This window comes from Pseudonaja textilis, chromosome Z (genome assembly GCF_049901715.1).
Source record: "Pseudonaja textilis isolate UNSWEBS1 chromosome Z, rPseTex1.2, whole genome shotgun sequence".
In the NCBI taxonomy this organism is placed as follows: Eukaryota; Metazoa; Chordata; class Lepidosauria; order Squamata; family Elapidae; genus Pseudonaja; species Pseudonaja textilis.
In genome coordinates this window covers 126,795,212-126,810,520 of record NC_142008.1, presented here as the reverse complement: position 1 = coordinate 126,810,520, position 15,309 = coordinate 126,795,212, and the positions used below count along the sequence as shown (strand labels likewise).

The window sequence follows — 15,309 nt, the reverse complement described above, 5'->3', positions numbered from 1 at the left end:
CGCTTCTCCGAGGGGTACCGTCCAGATAGCTTGGATGTTAAGCCCCATCATCCTCAGCCAGCACTACAAAGACCTGTTTTACAGCACACCCGGATCAGTGGTGGCATGTTACTGGTTTGGACCGGTTCAGCCGAACCGGTAGTTAAAACAATCCACTGAGAGGAAAAAGAAGAGAAAACCGCAAGAACGGCCCTGCCACCTGCCCCTGGCGCTTTTCTCTTCTTTCTCCTCTTGATGGCGCTGCAGGCCTCAGCTGGTGTGTGGGAAGCTGCGCATGTGCCTTAGGTGTGTGTGCATTAGGTGCGTGCGCAATCACCAAACCGGTAGTGGTCCTGGTAGGATCCCACTGCCGACCTGGATGGAAGACGCCAATAATTAAGGAGAATCCATTCAACTCCTTCGGATTCAAAGGAATGGCTAAGAGGCTTACAGTCATTTGTCTAAAATAGTATAGGAGGTTGGACTAGAATAGGGGTCACCAACCTTTCGGACCTCCGGGACCACCAAACTCGTAATTGTAAAATCCCACGGACCACTAATATGAATTTTAACTGACGGTGGCTTGCTGATGTTTTCCCAGGGTCTCTACAGGAAGCAGCAGAGACCCTGGGAAAACCTTCAAAAAAGTCTGCAGGAAAATCCCCCACCCCGTTTTCCTACCGATCGATCATTCTTTATTTGGGATTGTAGGATACCGTCTCCAGCTCCGTTCTTAGGGGGAGAAAGAAAGAGAGACTTTTGGCTTCATGCAAGAAAAACAGCAGAAGCAGCAGAAGTCTTTCTTTCTCTCCCCCCAATGAGAGAAATGAGTCTTTGCCGGCACAGCCTTGCAGGGTCCCAAAGACTCATTTCTGGCGGAGTTTGGGGGAGAGAAAGAAAGACTTTTGCTGCTTTCCTTGTGTGCAGCCAAAAGCAGAAGAAGAAAGAAGCAGAAAGAAGCAGCCCGGTGGCCAGGCCAGGCCAGGCGCGTGGGGCGAGTGGGGCAGTCCCCCCTCCCCCCTTTCCCCGCTCCCCTCACTATCTTGTGTTGTTCGCAATGCAAGCGACGCAAGCCTTGTGTTCCCACAGGTTATGTGGGCAGTGCAGCCTTGGATTAATTGCTTTGGGGATGACATTTCTCTGCGGGCCACCAACATTTTCTCTCAGACTACCAGTGATCCCCGGCCCACTGGTTGGCGACCACTACACTAGACTAGAGGACCTCAAAGGCCCCTTTCCCACTCTGTTATTCTAAAGATTTGGAATGTTCGCACTTGGTCCAGAAAGCAATCGAGCAGGATGAGATTATTACCTTCCCGCTTTCTGTTTCCGCAGTGACTTTGCCACCTTCTTTGGAAACGATCTTGGCCTTCACAAATTCCTCTTTGTCATCCGGCACGAAGACGTCCTTCTTCAAGTCGAACGGCCGAGTCTGAGTTTCGATGCGAAGCTTTTCTGGCATGCGCAGGAACGGGGCGGCGGGCCCGAAATCAGACATCTCGGCATCCATGGTGGGAGCTGCGAATAAAAACAGGTGGATCATGGGATCTACAGGCCGTGATGCTCTCGTGGTGGGCAGGTGGTAGGATCCGCACCTGCCAGCCTTGGGGATAAGTTTGAATGAGCGGCCTTGGGCGCCAGCCCTGAGCTGGGTGACATTTCATGACCCAACTAGGGAATGTCATCAGTGCTCGGAGGAGGAGAAAGAGAATGACTGAAGGGTCCTTGGTGCTCTCTGAGCTTGGTGGTTTCCTTGCGGACGTTTCATGACCAAACTAACATCTTCAGTAGTCGAAGGAGGAAGAGGAGGGGGGAGGAGGAGGAAGAGAAGGAGGAGGAAGAAGAGGAGGAGGACTGAAGGGTCCTGGGTGTTCTCTGAGCTTGGTAGTTTTCTTGCAGATGTTTCATGACCCAATTAGGTAACATCATCAGTGCTCAGAGGGGGTGGGGAGGAAGAGGAGGAGGGGAGGGGGAGGATGACTGATTGGTGCTCTCTTAGCTTGATGGTTTTCTTGCAGACGTTTCATGACCCAACTAGGTAACATCATCAGGACTATGAATGCTTAAGAGATGCAATCTGCAATATGTCATCCACAAGAGAACCACTAGAGGGCACTCTGAGCTAGGCCAAGATTTGAATAGTTCTGCTTCCCCCCCTCAGGTGTACAACACTGGAACTGCACCTCATTTAATCCCTCTCCTTCCACTGCAAATATGCTGTCCCCTGCTGGCTGTTAGCAGAATTGCACTGCTTTAGAAATCAGCTTTAGGCAGGGCTGAAGCCTGAACAGCTGTGACAGGAGTGTGAATAGATATACTACTAGGAATAGTTCGTTCTCTGGGTCAGAAATAGCTACTCATGATAGTTACCCTTTGATTTTAGAGGATTTCACAAGAGAAGAACCGGGGACACCTCAGGCCAGACACCTGTTGTGGAAAAGAGACTTGTTAGTACAATATACACTGCAATCCTTTCCTCCAGCCACCCAGGTATCCATTCTGCCAGGATTATTCAGATATATATTTAAGGAGGAAAAAAAGTATCGGGAGGAGAGAACCTGCAATATATAGATTTTTATATATTTTGTGAAAGATTGGATTCTGAGGTAAATTTCCGCAGTGTATGATTAAGGAAAGAACTAAACCTCAAAAAGTTGGTTTTTATTTTTCTTTCAGTCGGACGCGCTGAGAATGGCAACCAAGTGTTCTCAAGGCAGCGAGGATTACAAAATCCATGTTTTTCAGCCAGTGATGGGAGTTGTAGTCCCAACTACTTTGAAAGCAAAAGAAGGGGTCTCGGAGTGCCTTTTCTGATGATTTTATTAAAGGGGTGAGGAGGGAGGGAGGAAGAAGGAAGGAAAAGGAAAGGAGGGATGGAAGGTAGAGAAGGAAGGAAGGAAGGAAGGAAGGAAGGAAGGAAGGAAGGAAGGAAGGAAGGAAGGAAGAAAGGGGAGGGAAGGAGGGTGGAGGAAAGAAAGGAAGGAAAAGGAAAGAAGGTAGGGAGGGAAGGGAAAGAAAGAAAGAAAGGAAGGAAGGAAGGAAGGAAGGAAGGAAGGAAGGAAGGAAGGAAGGAAAAGCTAGAGGTCTCAGAGTGCCTTTTCTGACGATTCTATTAAAAGATGAGGAGGGAAGGAGGGAGGGAGGAAGGAAAGAAAGGAGGAAGGAAGGAAGGAGATTGCAATAAGAAAAAGGAAAGGAAAGATAAGGACATTTCTGAATTAAAAGCTAGACTAGGGCGTGAAAATGTAGAATATTCTTGGCCAAACATGAGACTATTTCAAGGGAAGAATTTTCCTCTTTACAGAAGGTGTGATGCCAGCTCATCCTTCCCTTGCCTGGCTCCTCCAGCTGAGCTGGACTACATCTCCCATGTTCCCCAACTGGGGGAGAGCTTCAGCTGGAGCCAGGAAGGAGGCCGCTGGCTTGTAGGTGGCAATATCCCCACCACCACTAGCAGGCGCCAGTGATGCCCAATGGACATAACTACTACCAGCTCACCCCCTAAAATCTCGTTTTCCTTCTCCTACCCGCATCCCCCCCAAAAAATTCAGGATGGGGCGATGCACGTAAACCTCGCATTGCCCCCTCCCCTCCTTGGCCTCCACGACACGCGTCCCATTCCCACAACCCCAGCAAGATCCGTGTTGATCATTTCTGAACGCCAAAAAAAAAAAAGCCCCTCTCACCGTTCCCACCTGAAGCACGCATTCGCTATGGGGAACTCCCTCTCGCCCCACATTTTGGGGGGCTGGAAGGCTACCACGGGGGAGGCGGGGAGGTCTTACCTGAAACCAGCACGGAAGGGGTGGGGTTCTAAGCAGGGTGCCTAGCCGGGACCCTGGTTATAAACCCCCAATCCCCCCGCCCCCTCCTCTTGGCCGGCCTCATATGGACAGGCAGACCCATCTCATCCCCACACTCTCCCTCCCCACATCTCCAGCCTGGCCCCGAACAATTGGAAGTGTCATCATTGTTGTGGCATGAAGAATAGGAACAGGTTCAGGGAGGAGGAGGGGGAAAGAGAGACTTCAAAATATCTTGGAACAACAGGGCTGAGATTCCAGAGGGAGGGGGAGAAGGAGAGGGGGGGGGTCCCAAGAAGGAGATATAGTGGGAGAGAATTTGCGCAGTGGCTACCCCCTCATTGGCTCATTGGCTTCGCTGCAGAATCCTCTCCTTGCATGCCACCTCGATGCAAAATTGTAGCGTTAAAATTAAGCGTTAAATTACATTGCAGGTACGAAATCTGGACTGCAATGCTCCAAATCCCCACTAGAGGGCTGCAGATGGTGCTTTATACTGCTCTCTCCTGGACACGTGGAGTATTGCAGCCTAGTTGTACATCATATAAATTTGGCGTCAGATGGCTCATTGGGTTCGCTACACAATCCTTTCCTCACTATACATTCCTTTCCTCGCTACACAATCCTTTCCTGCCTACACTGCAAGGTTGTTGTTGCAATCCATCTAAAAATAAAATAGTTATATTGTGAGTACCAAAACTGCAAAACTCCAGGTGCCCACTAGAGGCCTGCAGATGGGACTTTATACCACTCTCCGGTGGACACGAGAAGCATTGCAGCCTAGTGTCTATGCAGATTCTCAGTTAATCCTGTTGGGATTGCAGCCTAATGCGTTGTAGTGCCCTCTCATGAACATGAACAGTATTGCAACCTAGTTATTCATCATCCTCTTTAAATTTATATTGTTCTAACTATATAAATTTGGAGCGCTGATAGCTCATCCAGAATCCTATCCTTGTGTACAAGATTGTGGTTGCAGTCCAACTAAAACTAAAAGGGTTAATTACATTGCGAGTAGCAATTCCAAACTGCACAGCTCCAGATGCCCAGTAGGGGGCTGCAGATGGTGCTATATACGCCCCCTCGTGGTCATGAGGAGCCTAGTTGCACATCTTCCTCTCTATATTTATATTATTCCAGTTATATAAATTTGGAGCACTGATGACTCATAGGCTTTGCTACAGAATCTTCCCCTTGTACACGACCTGATGGAAAGATTATAATTGCAATTTATCTAGAGCAAAAATAATTAGTTACCTTCACCATCATCATCTTCTTCATTTAATGACTCCACAATCTCTTGCGGAGTGGAGTCTGGGCAGCTGAATGCAGCAAGCAAGTATTTTAATGTCCGGATGCCCTTCCTGTCACCAATGAGAAGCTTTGTTCATCAAATATATTCTCATCGTGCCCAGAGTGAGAGAAATATCAGCCTCTACCCAGGATCAAACTCACAACCTTCTGATGGTGAGGCAAGAGGCCATTGCACCACTCCCAAAATAATAAGTTACCTTGCAGGTATCAAATCTGGGCTACAATGCTCCAGATGCCCACCAGAAGGCAGCAGAGGGTACTTTATACCCCCTCTCAGGGACATGGGGTACACTGCAGCTTTATACCGCCCTCTCATGAACCCGTGGAGCAATTGCAGCCTAGTTATACATCACCGTCTCTATGCAGGTAGTCCTCAACATACAACCACAATTGAGCCCAAAATTTATGTTGCTAAATGAGACATGTGTAAAGTGAGTTTTGTCCCATTTTACGACCTTTTTGGCCATTGTTGTTCAATGAATCACTGCAGCTGTTAAATTAGTAACTTGGTTGTTCAGTGAATCTGGCTTCCCCGTTGGGTTTGCTCGTCAGAAGGTTGTAAAAGGGGATCGTGTGACACACACCCCTGGGGCAATGTGACCGTCACAAATATGAGTCAGTTGCCAATAGCCTGAATTTTGACCACATGACATCGGGATGTTGCAATAGTTATAAATGTGAAAAACAATCGTAAGTCCCTTTTTTCAGCGATATTGTAACTTTGAAAGGTCACTAAATGAACTGTTGTAAGTTGAAAACTAACTGTATGTAAGGCAAGTTCAGCTCAGCTCAGGCTTGGTTTGGATGGGAGACCACTAGGAGATCCAAGAGTAGTTATACAGACATACATACAAACATACAAATCAAAAGCAATGTTCCTTTTGTCTCCAAATCATTTTTTTTTTAAATATTCTAGTTATATAAATTTGGAGCACTGATATCACTTGGGTGGAGAAATTAATACTAGGCTTTTAATCAAGCAGTTTTAAATGACAGAACTGGAGAACATGAAGAGTTTCCGTTTAGGGAGAATTATTTTCCCATTAAAATTGAAACTAACCTCCAGTTCTTCTTCACAATGCAGAAAAAGAACAAACTAAGAAACCTAGAGAAAATATTTCTCCTAATTTTTAACAATCCCATTCTATTATATTAGATTTAAAGCCAGAAATATTTTTGTTAGATATATGACAAAGGGAATGTATATTTAATATTACATATTTTGACCGCAGTGAGAATTGTATTTGCACAAGACTGGAAAAATGAGGAAATCCCTACAGATGAAAACATAATTTTAAAAAAATATTAGTTTGTGTGGAAATGGATAGGTTAACATTAAAGATAAAAAACAAAGAAGATACAGAATATTTTTTTAACTTCGGATTGCTTTTACCAATGGTTAGATAAGGGGGCAATTAGAAGTTGGAAGAATACCACTGTACACAAGTAAAGAATATTATTATTACTGCCATATTATTTATTATGTATGTGTAAATCAACCCAGACAATACACTGTTTATTAAATACTCATTTATGTTAAAGAAAAATGTATAAATAATTTTTAAATGCCAATACATTATAATTATATTCTTCCCATTCTCCCCGTTAAGGAAGAAAGATTTGCACAACCTACAACTTTCTTAGATATAATTTCAGGGTGAATTCCACTCCCAACCATCAGCAGAGTTACAAATCTTAATTATTTCAGACTTCCACTTTGCATTCCCGGTTTAAATCCCTGCTGGGGGGGTGGGGGGAGAATGGTCTGTTAAAAATGCCTCCCCCTCCCACCCACACCCCACACCCAGGAACCAATAATAGCAACCTGGAAGGGCTTCTAAAATAGGAAGCGGTATGTGATGACAGTTTGAACAATATCTCTTGTAATCCCACATCTCTGAGCCAAAGGACGTCCCTCTGGCTTAAAAGCGAATCATCACCCTAATAATTCATGGAGGAAAGTAAGCAATGGAGCACCACAAGGTTCTGTCTTAGGCTCAGCACTCTTCATTATCTTCATAAATGACTTAGATGAGGGAATTGAAAGGCAACTTACCAAATTTGCAAACGATACTAAGCAGGAAGGAATAGCCAACACCCTAGAAGATAGGGTCAAGATCCAGAAGGATATCGACAGACTCAAACCCTGGGCTCTCTCTAACAAAATGAATTCCAACGTAGAGAAAAATAAAGTACACATATAGACTGGGGTGAAACCAGGCTCAACAGCAGTAGCTGTGAGAGGGATCTTGGAGTCTTAGTGGACAACCAGTTAAATATGAGCCAGCAGTGTGCAGCGGCAGCAGCCAAAAAAGCCAATGCAATCCTAAATTGCATTAACAGAGGGATACAATCAAGGGAGGTAGTAATACCACTCTGTAAGGCCTTAGTAAGGCCACACCTAGAGTACTGCATCCAGTTTTGGTCACCACACTATAAAAAAGATGTTGAGACTCTAGAAAAAAATCCAGAGAAGAGCAACCAGGATGATGAGGAGACTGGAGGCTAAAACATATGATGAACGGTTGCAGGAACTGGGCCTGGCTAGTCTAGGGAAGAGAAGGACCAGGGGAGACAGATAAACAGATCATCAGAGTTGGAAGGGACCTTATAGGTCATCTAGTCCAACCGTCTAGTCCAAGCTCCCACAACTTCTGAAGGCAACTTCTGTTCCATGGGTTGATCATTCTCACTGTCAGAAAATGCCTCCTGATTTCCAGGTTGAATCTCTCCTGGATCAGTTTCCATCCATTATTCCTTGTCTGCCCTTCAGGTGCCTTGGAAACTAGCTTGACCCCCTCCTTCCTCTCTGTGGCAGCCCCTCAAATATTGGAAGACTGCTATCATGTCTCCCCTGGTCCGTCTCTTCATAGGATAGCAGTCTTCCAATATTTGAGGGGCTGCCACAGAGAGGAGGAAGAGGTCAAGCTATTTTCCAAGGCACCTGAAGGCCAGACGAGGAATGGATGGAAACTGATTCAACCTGGAAATCAGGAGAAATTTTCTGACAGTGAAAACAGCAATCAACCCATGGAACAGAAGTTGCCTTTGGAAGTTGTGGGAGCTTCATCACTGGAGGCTTCCAAGAAGAGATTGGACTGCCATTTGTCAGAAATGGTATAGGGTCTCCCGCTTGGGTGGTGGGTTGGACTAGATGACGTATAAGGTCCCTTCCAACTCTGTTAAATCTGTAAATCTGTTCTTATTGCAGGTAGTTTTCAACTTACAACTGTTGGTTTAGTGACCAAAATTACAACAGCTTGGGGGAAAAAGTGATCTGCTTAGTGGCAAGAAAGTTCATCAAATGGGACAAAATTCACTTAATAACCACCTCACTTAGCAGCTGAAATTTGGGGTCTCAGTTGTGGTCGTACATCAAGGACTATTTGTAGTTTTAAGGAAGAGACCTCCTGTGGGAAATTAAAGCTGAGAAATGACTTGCCAGAGGCCGGGAAAAGAAACAATAATCTGGACTAATAAATTTATTGGGCTTTTTCTTTTCCTGAAAAATGCAGTTGTTTTTTTTAAAAAAATGCATCTTTCTACATCTACATTTAATTCAGTCAATCATTTTGCACCCAGGCAAAATTCAGAATACATTATGACACAAAGCAGGATAATCTCTGCAACGTGACAAAAACATATTCCTGGCGTTACACCCAGACATACACACACAATGCCCCATCTGGCATTTTGGAGTTGGTAGGAAGGGGTTGTGGGGAAGAAACTCGTTTTGTGCGGTGCCAAAGATTGCAAAACAACACTGTGTCTATAATGAGTGTTGTCATTTTGCCGATAAGGAAACAGGCATGCTTGTTCTCCCTTTAGCAAGCGATTGTCTGTATTTAAAAAGAGGGAGCTTGCTGACGGTTGCAGAAACTAGCTGGGATGATAGATAGATAGATAGATATAAGAGGTGTGTGTGTGTGTGTGTGTGTGTGTGAGAGAGAGAGAGAGAGAGAGAAGTTTGTAGAGGGGATGAGAGACTCTCAGTAGACTGTGAGTTTGATCCTAGGTAAAAGCAAGATATTTTTTCTCTCTGGGCCCAATGAGAATATATCTCCTGAACAAAACTCCGCATTGATGACAGGAAGGGCATCCGGCCAATAAACACCTCCACATTCAGTTGCCCAGACTCCACCCCGCAAGGGATTATGGGGTTATTAAAAGGAGATGTTGATGATAATGACGACACACACATCCGCGCGCACACCCACAGGGAATCCTCAACTTACAACCATTCGTTTCCCGATCAAAGTTACACCAGCACTGAAAAAAGTGACTCACCCTTGTGACTTTTACAGCATCCTTCAGAAGTTGTGGGTGCTCCATCAGTGGAGGTTTTTAAGAAGAGACTGGACAGCCATTTGTACTGAATTCGTACAGAGTCTCCTGTTTGAGCAGGGGGTTGGACTAGAGGACCTCCGTGGTCCCTTCCAGCTATGTTCTTCTGTTATTATCCCCACAGTTAGGGGATTAAAATGTGGGTGCACCCCAGGGTTATGTGATCGCCACGTGTGACTTTCCCAGCGGGCTTCCGATAAACAAAGCCCATGGGGGAAAGCTGGATGCTCTTAACAACAGTGAGATTCATTTAACAACTTCAGTGATTGGCTTAACAGGTAACAAGGTCGTAAAAATTAGGTTTGAGGCATTCGACAGTCAATTTGTGGAGCTACAAAAGTTCTGCTCTCAATTGTGGTTGTGAGTGGGGAGGAATACCCTGGATCTCTTCCGGGCTGGGCTAAGCAAACTGAGATTTCGTTTGGATGGGAGACCACGAGGCGACCTGAGAGGTATGAGGTGAACTGGGAAATTAAAAAGAAGACTCGATCGGGCAACAAATCAGCCATTAACGGAAGTGAACAACCTGAAGTGGCTTTTATTTTCCCTTGTTTATTTATTTTTTTATTTTTGCAAAATGAGTAAAGCTTGGACAAAATTGCTTCCTCTCAGTTTAGATGAGGTCAGCAACAGTTCATTTAGTTCGAGGTTACAATGGCTCTGAACAAAAAGTGACTTAGGACCATTTTTCACCTTTACGACCGTTGCGGCATCCCCACGGTCACGTGATCAAAATTTAGATGCTTGGTTAACTGATTCATAGTTACGACTGTTGACGCATCCTGCGGTCACCTTTTGCAACCTTCTGTCAAGGGAAGTCAACGGGGAAGCCAGATTTCGCTTACTACCCGTGTGCCTAACTTAACAACTGCACTGATTCACTTAACAACGGGGGAAAAGAAAGGCCGTAAAATGGGGCCATGCTCCCTTAACAACTTTTTGCCTTAGCAACAGAAACGTTGGGCTCGATTGTGGTTATAAGTCGAGGCCTACCTGTATTTTCTCTCATCTTAAGTTTTTGCAAAAGGGGTAAAACAGAGGCAAGATTGTCTCCTCTCAGTGTTCATAAGGCTAAAATTAATACATTTTTTAAAAATTATTTATAATAAATTTTAAATTAAATGTAAATTAAATAAATTAAAATTAATAATAATAAAAATAATAATTATTAATTATTTAGAATTAATAGCCAGGGGAGAAGGGGGAATCCCTCTTCTGCATTGAGCTTTGCATGTTCCGGATCAAGATTTTGTTCTGACAAAATGTCCTATGGATCCTTTAGATTAACAGAGTTGGAAGGGACCTTGTAGGTCATCTAGTCCAACCCTCCACCCAAGCAGGAGACCCTACACCATTTCTGACAGATAACATTTTGATCCTCTCAAATTTCCTCCTCAGGGTGAGCACATAGGACACTGAAAAAACTATTCTTACCTGAGAAATTCCAGAACCCCAAAACACTTCTCGGTGGGTCCCCAAAGGAGAATACCCTCTGTTTTTCCCCTTTCAAATGCTCAAAAGCTTTATTTAGCCCCCAAAAGTCAAGTGTCTATGGAGATTCTTAATCATCATGGTTGTCCCAAAGGTGGGTTTTTTCAAGAGGCAACTGGACTTTCTGGTTTTTCTTTTAAAGACATTTCACTTCTCATCCAAGAAGCTTCTTCAACTCTGAATTGTTTTCAGTTAGGTATGATATCAGAAAAAAAAATCAATAAGAAAAGTATGTATTTAATATTACACGTCTTAACAGCAGCGAGGATTATATTCACACAATACTGGAAAAATGAAGATATTACCACAAGATAAAGAGATGGTCAGAAAGATAGTAAATTGTGCAGAAATGGATAGATTTGACCTTGAAAATTAAACAGAAAGAAGATGTAGAATATTATCAAATGTGGAATCTATTTTACGAATGGTTGGGAGAAAAAAATAGACTGAAATACAGCTTCCATCCCAGGACAGTAACTCTCTTGAATTCTACTGTATAGTGCAATATTAATGCGATATCAGGGGGTTTCAATTCAGTGTATAGAATATGAAGGATGTGTGTTTGTGTTTATTTTCATAGCTATAAATTGTACACTGAAGATGATATTTAATTTCGTTGTACAAGGTGCAATGACAATAAAGTAAAGTAAAGCAAAGTAAAAGAGGTGGAAATTAAGAATGTAAATTTGTATTGTTAAGCAAATTAAATACCCAGACAACCCGATATTCAATAAGCACTAAATTTTCTATTTAATAAAAAATCATTATTATTTTTTTAAAGAAGCTTTTTCAGCTTTGACTGAAGGTGAAGAATGGAAGGATTTAGTTCTGCAAGGAGTATTAAATCCTTCCATTCCCTTCCATCCAAATCAGAACCAAAGAAGCTTCTTGGAGGAGGAGCGAAGCGCCTTCAAAAGAAAAACCAAAAATCCAGTTTTCTCTTGGGGAAAAAGCACCTTTGGGACCCCAAAAAATCAATTATTATTTTTTCCCCCTTTGCAAAGCTGAATTTGCTGCTTGACCGATGTCAAGAGGCATCCGGACACCAGGGGTCTATTCCAGGCCCTCCGCAAGGGCCGGTCAGCCCATTGTGGCTAAAATAAGACGTCTTTGTGTAGAGGCACTGTTGCTATATAAGGACCGGAGTCGGCAGACAAGGTCGCCTGTTCTTCTTCTGCATTTTTGCCTTTTGTTTAGGCCAGGATGACAAACACGTCAAGGCCGGATCAGATGGCACAGGCCAGGCGGGTGGCTGGGGGGAGGGGGTTGACTGGGGAGGGCAGGGTGAAGGGAGAAGCTGACATTTGGGGTGGAAAATGCCACAGGGGACAAGAGCCGTGTCATGACAGGCGAGGAAGGGCGAGGCTCCCAAAGAAGGGATGAAGAAAGACAAAGAACAGGAGAATGGAAAGGCCAAAGGGGGAGTGCGGCTTGTCCTTGACTTACAACCACAAGTGAGCCCAGGATTTTGAGAAATTTGTTAAGGGAGTTTTCGTCCCATTTTGGGACTTTCCCGTGGCCATGGCTGTGAAGCGGTTGTTAAATGAGGAGCGCTATTCATTTGTTATATGATTCTCTCTTATATTCGCGCCATTGGGGTTTTTTTTTATACCGTATTTCCCCATGTATAAGCACCCCCTTTGTATAAGCCACCCCCCCCAATTTTTGGACTGTGAAGTTTTGAAAAAAATATTTTATTAGAGAAACAAGTTATGAAGAAAGAAAATTTACAAAGAAACAAAATTCGACGTCTAGATCTACAACTTCGGTCATGGCGCTAGCGGTGCGGCGACGCTAGCAATCTATGCATCGGGCGAGAGTAGGAGCGAAGCATTCAGGCCGATGCCTAGCGTATGCATTTCTATCGCGTACTCGCACTCATAATCGTATCATCACTTACAATTTTTACAAAAAAGTATAGCATACTGCTGGAAACCAGTTTATTCCTACTTTATTATTTTATGCATTTTTCACGTATAAAAAGTGTACCTGCTTTGTATATGCCACCCCCTACTTTTTGGGCTTGAAAATTTTGGAAAAAAGGGGTGGCTTATACATGGGGAAATACAGTATATGAGGTTTTTATAGTCTTGCAAGCTGCCTTGAATCGCCATGTGCAAACCGGTGGCAATATATCAATAAAAGAAAGAAAAATAATAAACACAGTTGATCAGTAAATAAAAAAAAAAAACCCTTTTTCAAAGAACTGGGAAGCCACGAGGCAAATGATGTCATAGAATAGATAGCTGTATACCCATGCTTCGCTACAAAACTATGGGATGGGTTTAGTTTGGGGGGAGGAAAATAAGGGGGGGAGGCAGAAATTCTGCCTCTACCCACCAGCATCCATCGGAATTCATCTGGCTAGCGTTCTGTCCTAGTGTGTGAGAGAGTTGAGGGCTGTTTGGAAACTGAAGCAGTATTTGCTGTGACAGCAAAGAGCCTGGGCGTGGCTTAGCTCAACTGTTCTGTACTAAAGCTGCTTGGTGCTGTGATACGGAAACTCCTCTGCTTGTGTTTTGCATTTGGAAGAGATTTATTTTCAGTTGGGGAGCGGGAATAGAACTCCTTAGCATCAGAGCGTGTTAATAGTAATAGTAATATAGGAAATATTCTAAATGCTCCGATGGTCATTTGGAAAAATCCTTCCTTAGTGAGCACCTAGAAGCCAAGAGGAACAGACGTGCCAAATATAGATTTAAGGCTGCAAAACCACAGGTACGTCGCAGGAGGCAGTGTGGAGAGACGGAAACCGATCCGTTGTTCTCTGTTGGGCTGCAGAGGGAAACGCAGCCCCGTTTTGCTCACTTGGATTTAGAATTTGAGACCTTTCAGGGACTGGGGGGAGGGTTGTTGGAAAGTGCCTACCAGTGACCTCCCCTCCGAAGCCAACTGACCCAGATCATGAGTCGTGCAAAACAGGAAATAAAAGTAGTCCCCAACATACATTTCATTTAGTGACCGTTCAAAGTTACAACAACATTGAAAAAAGTGATTGATGTTATGACCGTTTTTCACAGTTACAACCCTGGCAGTATTCCCCAGGGTCACGTGATCAAAATTCAGATGTTGGTGATTGGTTCATACTTACGACCGTTGTGGTGTCCTGGGGCCACGTGATCCTCTTTTGCGACCTTCTGACATGCCAAGTCAATGGGGGAAGCCAGATTCCCTTAAGAACCTCGTTACTAACTTTATCCGCTGCAGTGATTCACTTAACAACTGCGGCAAGGAAGGTCGTGAAATGGGGCAAAATTGACCAATTCTCTCTTAACAATGTTAAATGTTGGGCTCGATTGTGGCTGTAACTCGAGGACGTCCTGTATACTGGAAAAGCAAGGATGTTTGAGTAGTTGGTCGATTCCCTGCAGCAACATAAGGAGACAGGTGGTTGTGTGAACTGCAAGGTCATTTGAAGGAGGAAACAATAATCGTTTTAAACATGGGGTTGTTTCTTTGCTATTGTAGCTACTCGCTCCTGTTAATTGACTGACAGACCCCACCTCCAAGGCTGTGCTAGATGTCAGGAGTTGCCCACTGCTCACATTCCTACAGCCATCGAGTTGAGAGGGACCTTAGAGGTCCTCTAATCCAACCCTCTTCCCAAGGCAGGAAGTGCCACATTCCTGGAACCATAGAATCAGGAGGGACATTGGGGGTCCTATAATCCAACTCTCTGCTCAAGGCAGGAAGTTCCCACTACTCACATTTCCAGAACTATAGAGTTGGAGTAGGAAGTGTCCATTGCTCACATTACTAAAACCATAGAGTTGAGAGGGACCTTAGAGGTGCTCTAGTCCAACCCTCTTCCCAAGGCAGGAAGTGCCCACTGCCACATTCCTAGAACCATAGAGGATCCTTAGAGGTGCTCTAGCCCAAACTTCTTACCAAGGTAGGAGGTGCCCACTGCTTGCACTCCTAAAGCCATAGAGTTGGAAAGGATCATGGAGGCCTTAGAGGCCCAACCCTCTTCCCAAGGCAGGAAGTGCCCACTGCCGCATTCCTAGAACCATAGAGGGTCCTTAGAGGTGCTCTAGCCCAAACTTCTTCCCAAGGTAGGAGGTGCCCACTGCTTGCACTCCTAAAGCCATAGAGTTGGAAAGGATCATGGAGGCCTTAGAGGCCCAACCCTCTTCCCAAGGCAGGAAGTGCCCACTGCCGCATTCCTAGAACCATAGAGGGTCCTTAGAGGTGCTCTAGCCCAAACTTCTTCCCAAGGTAGGAGGTGTCCACTGCTTGGACTCCTAAAGCCATAGAGTTGGAAAGGATCATGGAGGCCTTTAGAGGTCCAACCCTCTTCCCAAGGCAGGAAGTGCCCACTGCTCACGTTCCTAGAACCATAGAATCGGGAGGGACCTTAGAGATCCAATCCTCTTCC

General features: G+C 44.5%; 1 protein-coding gene across 1 annotated transcript in view; it reads right to left on the bottom strand.

Moving 5' to 3' along the window:
- The window catches only part of LOC113448734 (myosin-7), a 51,135-nt gene extending 47,193 nt beyond the window's left edge, over positions 1–3,942 (bottom strand). The window contains 3 exon segments of the mRNA XM_087918188.1: positions 1,292–1,497; positions 2,350–2,406; positions 3,765–3,942. Coding sequence (XP_087774314.1) covers positions 1,292–1,489 — 198 coding nt within the window. The 5' untranslated portion in view covers positions 1,490–1,497; positions 2,350–2,406; positions 3,765–3,942.
- Between the last annotated feature and the right edge of the window lie 11,367 nt (positions 3,943–15,309).